The 7176-nt window shown below is 40.1% G+C and overlaps 1 protein-coding gene across 1 annotated transcript; it reads right to left on the bottom strand.

Annotated features, from left to right (window-relative positions):
• Nucleotides 1-893: 893 nt before the first annotated feature.
• On the bottom strand, nucleotides 894-5332 carry LOC120824378 (uncharacterized). The gene is made up of 4 exons (XM_040185185.2): nucleotides 5033-5332; nucleotides 4401-4474; nucleotides 3806-3827; nucleotides 894-3188 (listed from the first exon to the last, which is right to left on the bottom strand). Exons 3-4 carry the CDS (start codon nucleotides 3811-3813, stop codon nucleotides 1598-1600), a joined length of 1599 nt encoding a protein of 532 aa, XP_040041119.2. The 5' UTR covers nucleotides 3814-3827; nucleotides 4401-4474; nucleotides 5033-5332; the 3' UTR covers nucleotides 894-1597.
• Nucleotides 5333-7176: the final 1844 nt, after the last annotated feature.

Genomic DNA, 7176 nt, shown 5'->3' with positions numbered 1-7176 from the left:
GGTGGTTGTATCTGATGGTGGTTATATCTGATGGTGGTTGTATCTGATGGTGGTTGTATCTGATGGTGGTTATATCTGATGGTGGTTGTATCTGATGGTGGTTATATCTGATGGTGGTTGTATCTGATGGTGGTTGTATCTGATGGTGGTTGTATCTGATGGTGGTTGTATCTGATGGTGGTTGTATCTGATGGTGGTTATATCTGATGGTGGTTGTATCTGATGGTGGTTGTATCTGATGGTGGTTGTATTTGATGGTGGTTGTATCTGATGGTGGTTATATCTGATGGTGGTTGTATCTGATGCTGGTTGTATCTGATGGTGGTTATATCTGATGGTGGTTGTATCTGATGGTGGTTATATTTGATGGTGGTTGTCCCTGCAGTGGTCCCTACTCACAAAATTTGAATGTGCATCTTTTACATTGTTCATTCTGTACACATTACATCCTTCCTCTGAAGTTCTCACTTAGATTTCTTCCCTTTTTTCCCAGTTCAAGGGTTTTTCATTCTTTGGGGGGCTTTCCCGTGCCCTTGTGAGGGTTTCGTGGCGGAGGATGTGTGCAGACTGTAAAGCCCCCTGAGGGACCCAGCAAAATTGATCAGTATGGTCTATCCCTGGGTTGGAAAAATTCTCACTCGACAATGGTTGTGAAATGATCAAAACGGGATATTTAATGTTTGCAGACAGGAGACAGAGTTGACAAACATGTGCCAAGCCTACATAAAGGTCTTCATCTTCAGAGCAGGAATACATAGTTGGGGGATAAACATGCTAAAACCGGGTGGAGCTCTGAGCAAAAACCAAGTGCTGCTAAAGAAACATTTTTGTAACAAATAAACTTGTTTATTAAAGAAAGTTTGGTTCAAAGAACGACAACTGAAGACGCTTGATGATAGTTTAATGATCCTTTAATGTGGATCTAGAATCTGATCAAACTTTAAACCAATCAAGTAACATAATGTTTACACAATCATACATTTGCAGATGATTACAGATGATATAGTGTTTTATTTGCATTTTTATAAGTGGGATGAAGCCTGGCAGAAGGAGATCACATCAATATTCATGGTAAACTAACCAAGGAAGGTGAACTTCATCTCGCTGCAGTGATGGGCAGGTGAATCTAGAACATTTGTGCACATCATGCTCTCATGACTAACTGCATAAAAACCAGAAGATGGAACACGGCTTCAAACTTCTTCTTTAAACAAGTTTGTTTATACCAACAACTATTCCCAAAACACAGATTCGTTCTACGATTACATCCTAAAAGCGATACGTGATACTTAACAGGAACTTTCTGTCTCCAAGCAATAGTGCAGACCAGGAGGGCGTCTTTGTCTAAACTGTGCTTCCTTTTTTATTTTTGAAGGAGAGAAAGTCAGCTTTTCATCAGGAAAGAAACACGAAAGGTTAGGTTAATAGAAGGGCGTGAAGATGATCACAAGTGTTTGTTTAACCAGAGATTAATGCAGAAAAACTTCAAAATGAAAATCCAAACAAACGTCACACTTTATTAACATCTACAGGTTCGTCTAACGTTCCAGTATGAGCCGGTCTGATGTATCGTCAGACCTCAGTGCCTCTTCTCATTTTACTTGTTTCCGAGAAATTTACGATACAGGTATTGAACCCCTGCGAGAACTCCTTTGTCTTTTCTACTTGACATCTCTTTCAGCTTCTGGATCTTCCCAGTGTCCCTTTTCTTCTCCATCTCCTCGATCAGGAAGTCCAGGTGGACGTAAGTGGACACTGAATCAACATTCAGGGCTATCTTTTCCAGTTTGACGACATGGTCGTAGGACTCATACAGGTATTGTGTTTTACGTTGTTCAAGGTTTTCCATCTCTTTTTCAAGGTTTTCCAAAATGTTCATCTTCATCTTAGTCTGTGCTCGGGTCTTTTCATAATTGTATTTCACATCTTGCATGGTTATTCTAACCTTCTTGGTCTTGGTCACATACCTCCAGTCCTCTTTAACGTGGTCTTCTACAGGGCACCTGTTGGTACATGAGGTGCAGCGGCCATTTTTCATGACCTCACAGCCTGAAGGGCTGCGGGCCACGGTGCATCCAGGAAAGTGACAGTTTTCCTCGCAGACTTTGCAGGTGACAGCTCCTTTAAAGAAGATCCCCCCCCACTTTCCACCTTTTACGCTTTCTTTAGCTTTGTAGGGCTGATCGACCTCCATAGTGAACCCTTCAAAAGACTTCATCGCTTCTTGATATTTCTTCAGACCCATTCGAGTCTGATGGATTTCATTCAGTTTGCTTTTCACCGACTGTACTCTCTCCTGCAGGTTTTGGACGCAGGCTGTCAGTCCAATTCGTTCATTCAGAACATGAACGGTTGTCTCCAGCCTTTGAGGTGCAGTTTTTTGCAGAAAGTCTGTGAACTGCTCCATTCCTTTCATAGCTTTGTTATATGCATGTCGAAGATCGTCTATGTCCTCCTTCCTGGGTTCGTTTTGGCAGTTATTAAACAGGAAGTGAACAGGCTGCTTCTTGTCATTCCTTGCACACTTAATGTTTGCAGCATTGAGGGCTTCCAGAGCATTTTTAGGAGTTCCTCCGGGTGAGTGTGTGATGAGGGCAACCATGTTATGCTCTAGATCTTTTCCAAACAGAGACACCACTGAATTAAATATGTATGACAGTCGGTCACTCAGTCGATTCTCGCCTGCTTTCAGCACCAGACCCACCGCGTTGATCTCATGAATTCCATCCTCTGAGCGGAACAAGTCAAATAACCTTTGTCTGACTATTTCATCATGTTCAATTCCTCCTGTGTCTCCGTATCCAGGAGTGTCGATAATGGTCAGAGAGTAGGGCAGAGTTTTATCCTCAAGTCCACAGATGTTGTACACGATCACATCTGACGTCTGACTCTGTGATTGATCTTTCTTCTCGTCCTCTACGATCTGAAACCAGACATCATCCTCCCACTTCACTCCTATGGCGAAGTTCACCAGAGCGTTGATCATAGTAGACTTTCCTGTTCCAGTTTCACCAACAAGCAAGATGGTTTTGTTTGCACTTTTGGGATTCTTTACACCGAAACTGATTCTTTTCAGAGTTCCGATATTCTCTTTCTTTGGATTCAGCTGGTAGAGTTTAGGAGATCCTTTATGGATCTCATAACTTTTTGAGATGATTTCCTTATATTTCAATGCAGCCTTAGCCATCCTGTCAAAAAAGATACATTTACACGTTTACGCACTATCCATTTACTTCACAGTTTGATATTGTAGTTTGGCTTTCTTGAAGAAATTTTACTTTCTGGATTTGTGTTGTTTCGGGTTGAATGCACTTATCGTAAGTTGCTTTGGTTAAAAGCCTCAGCTAAATGAAAAATGCAAATGTGATACAAACACATGTTTTCCATAGCCAACTAGCATACTGTAATTCAAGAATGCTGCAACACCACTAACCAAAGTGTAGAATGTTTATGGTCCAGGCAAGTTTAGGTTTATAGTTAGGGCTGGCTAAGGGTTTTTTGTTAGGGCTTAGTCAGGTTTATAGTTAGTGCTGGCTCAGCTTCATAGTCCAGGCTGGTTCAGGTTTATAGTTAGGGCTGGGTCAGATTTGTAGTTAGTGCTGCCTCAGCTTCATAGCCCGGGCTGGTTCAGGTTTACAGTTAGGACTTGCTCAGGTTTATATATAGGGCTGGTTCAGGTTTATAGTTAGGACTTGCTCAGGTTTATATATAGGGCTGGTTCAGGTTTATAGTTAGAGTAGGCTCAGCCTTATAGTAAGGCCCAGACTGTTGTTGGACTTCTTGGATACATGTTTGTGATACTCACGTTGCCATGATGTATGCTTCCCCTGGGTGAAAGAAAAACAAGTTAATTATCTGTATTATACTCTTCTGCAGTGATTAGAAGTTGTATTTTAGCCTTCAGACAAAATAATTTCTGGCTCTATCTCTAGTCTCTTCTTGACGGGTAAACAACAACAACTGTTTTTCTCTACATTATTGTTTTCAAATAAAAGTAACGTTATGGTAAGGTATTATAATGTCGTGGTGGCGGACCTGTGAAGTTAGGGTTACACATATGTAGAGCACATTCAGCTGAATATGTTTGTTAAACGTGTGATGGTAGTTTTGCTTTGTTCCGCATGGCCAAACCGGGTCTTACTCTACGGCGGATCTGCTGGACCGAGGGCGGATCAGCCCCAGAGTCAACAGCTATCTGGCATATGTTTATTAAACATGTGTGGGGTCAGCTCTGTCTCAATAACTCACAAATGCAAAAAGAAGATTCACAAATGCGAACAGAACAATTCACAAATATATTAGATTTACAAATGCACAAAGAGGGATTTACAAATACATTCCAATGCACACATGAATAAATTACGATTTATGATATATATTTGTTTGTGAAGAAGACCCACTATGAATTGCTGGTAAGCTCACTGGAAACGAGACACAGGTGGAGACTTGTTATCACACAGGGAGAGGGAGGTGCCTAAAACAAGAGACCAGGTGAGTCACACAAAACAACCAGACAGAGAAAACAAAATACATAAAACATAGAATTGGGCGTGACAGACTTGGTGACAGATCTTTTTGACAGATATTTTTCGACAACATATTCTTGACTTTCTTTTATTTATTGTTTTACCAAATTTCTTTTGGACTTTCTTAAAACTTTTTCCATGACAATTTTAGACCTAATACTTTGTTCAAAGCCTTTTATCCTTTTTAAATGCTTTTATTTATAGCCTACACTTTTTTGGGGGGGATTTTGTGCACCTTCACAATTGAAAACAAGTTGTTTAGATAGGACACTATATGACACACACCGAAAGAGAATAGTTGAACAGATACCTTTTGATATATGAATAACACATTGATAAACAAATAACACATTAATATACTGACGATGAATATCCTCTTACCAGAAAATACCAGAATAACACTACTTAGTTATTCTGGTATAGTTCTGTGAATAAAACCATCATACTCGTTACCTCAGCAATGAAAGTATGAATTATATCATTCATGTTTTAAAGAGATTTCTTACCTAAGCTGTTGATCTCTGAAGAAGATGGTGATGGAGAAGAGAGACCGCGTTTTTATAAGCCAGAGGGGCGGGACCCTGAGAGGTCACATGGTTTCACTGAAATCTACTCAGACTGAGTGAAAAAAGACTGATGTTTTTTTTCTTTACTAGTAATTATTAATTTCTTCCTTTTCTATTTATTTGTACTTAAACCTGAGTCGTATCTGAAGGAAACAATAAATATGTATTTCATCTCAAATCATGAGACAATAAAGAGCAATATCTTCACTTTCTCTTTCGCATTTCATAAAATCTCTCTCTGAAGTCACGTGACTTTTCTATCCTAACTAGATTGGGGATAAGGGGTGGGTTTAGGAAATGTTGTTTAACAAGTTTGATAACATGCTGGCTCAGATTAGGGAACACACTTCACTGCCTTTGCATAATACTCTGTATCATGACAACTGTATCATAACAAGACACATGCTACACAAGGTTTGCACAAGTCCATCTAAATGGCTCTTTTAAGAGCCACCAACATGTTATTATTGAGCAAACCTCCTGCAATATTACTTAATATTGAGTAGCAGTATGTTGTTAAACAATACAATTATCCTACGCTCTAATGTACTATATTCAGTGAAGTGATGGGGTTTAAAAAAGGCACATGGTTGTATGTTAAAAGTACAAGGTCTTTCCTGGACCGGTCCCAATGTAGGTACAAGGATGTATCATGCAGCTCGGGGTAACCAGCTAACGTTACTATTCATTTCCCTTCATTTCTTCGGAACTGTCTGCAGGACGTTGGTGACGACGACAGGGAGGGGGCATCTCAACGCTGATAGGAATTGTAAATTTGTAAATTGAACAAGTCATTTTCGGTTTTGTCGCAAAAGCTGAAAAATGTCAACTTTCGCGATGGGTGCATTCTGCCGTTTAACCACTAACGCGACAGATGCGCCGCTATTGCAAATTTGCACCACTCCAGTCTCACCGCGTCTGTGCATAGACTTTGTGTGTAATCCTTTGGCGCAAAAGATTTACGACGCACCTTAAAATTGTTTCCCTACGTGACCGGAGATTCAACCAGGTAAAGTCAAATCTTCATGACCTAAAGCTGCATTCTCGGTAGTGACCATCAGGGGGCAACTCCTCTGGTCCCATATAGACAATTACTCTTGATTTATTCATTCAGTAAACATGGTAAACATGGTCTCATGTGGGAGTTCATGGTCTCAATCTCTAGTTTCAAGTCTTCTTCAATATAGCAAGATGTTCATTTAGCAAATTATGATCCATTAACAGTCAAACAGACCATAAAGCATCGTCTGCTTTAGGGCAGGGCTACAAACGAATTGACAGGTATATACAGAGGTATATACAGCATATATACATAATCCTCAGTCCTTATATGGTCACTAGATGTAAAAGAACAACATGGTAACCACGGAGTCGGCAAATTAGAGGCTCTAAAGCTGCAAAATACAATGAGTGACATCACCACGTCATGGCGTTTCAAAGACTAACAAAGGCTAACTCAATATTTAGCTTCACAAATTTTAGGTAGCAGGGGCGTTGGTCAACGTAGGTAGTCTCTCAGTAGGTAATGAAAACGATTGGGAAAGGACCAATGTATCTGGGGGTTTTTGGATTCAGTGCGCAGCGGTATGTCCTTAGCGGAAAGCATGACCTGTTTGCCGGGAAGGTAGGTGAGGCTGAGTGTCAGGCGGCGGTAGGATACCAGGTGTTGTGGCTATTTTATGGAATAAGAAACTTGACTTGACTTGACGATGATAAGGAATTCATCATTCTAAATGTCTATACACACAATGAGGATGAATATCTAAATAGGTTTGCCTTCACCAACTCCTATATTCAAGAAAATACTTATAGAATATAGGTCATTGGGGATATGAATGCAGATCTCAGACAACTGTTATTATTATTATTTTTCATTATTTTTCAATATTTATCAATATTTGTCAATCACATGGCTCAGTTGTGTAAAGATAATCATTTGATACTGTCAAGCGAAGTGCTTTTGCCGACAGCTATACATATATCAGTGAGGCCTGGCACACTACGTCATGGCTGGACCATTGTATAAATACAGCTGATGCACAATGCTTCATTGGGATGTATGGGCCTTCTTCATGGGGCAGCAA

Source organism: Gasterosteus aculeatus, chromosome 8 (genome assembly GCF_964276395.1).
Source record: "Gasterosteus aculeatus chromosome 8, fGasAcu3.hap1.1, whole genome shotgun sequence".
NCBI lineage: Eukaryota > Metazoa > Chordata > Actinopteri > Perciformes > Gasterosteidae > Gasterosteus > Gasterosteus aculeatus.
The sequence above is the reverse complement of the archived record's forward strand: the minus strand, read 5'-3'. Positions and strand labels throughout refer to the sequence as shown.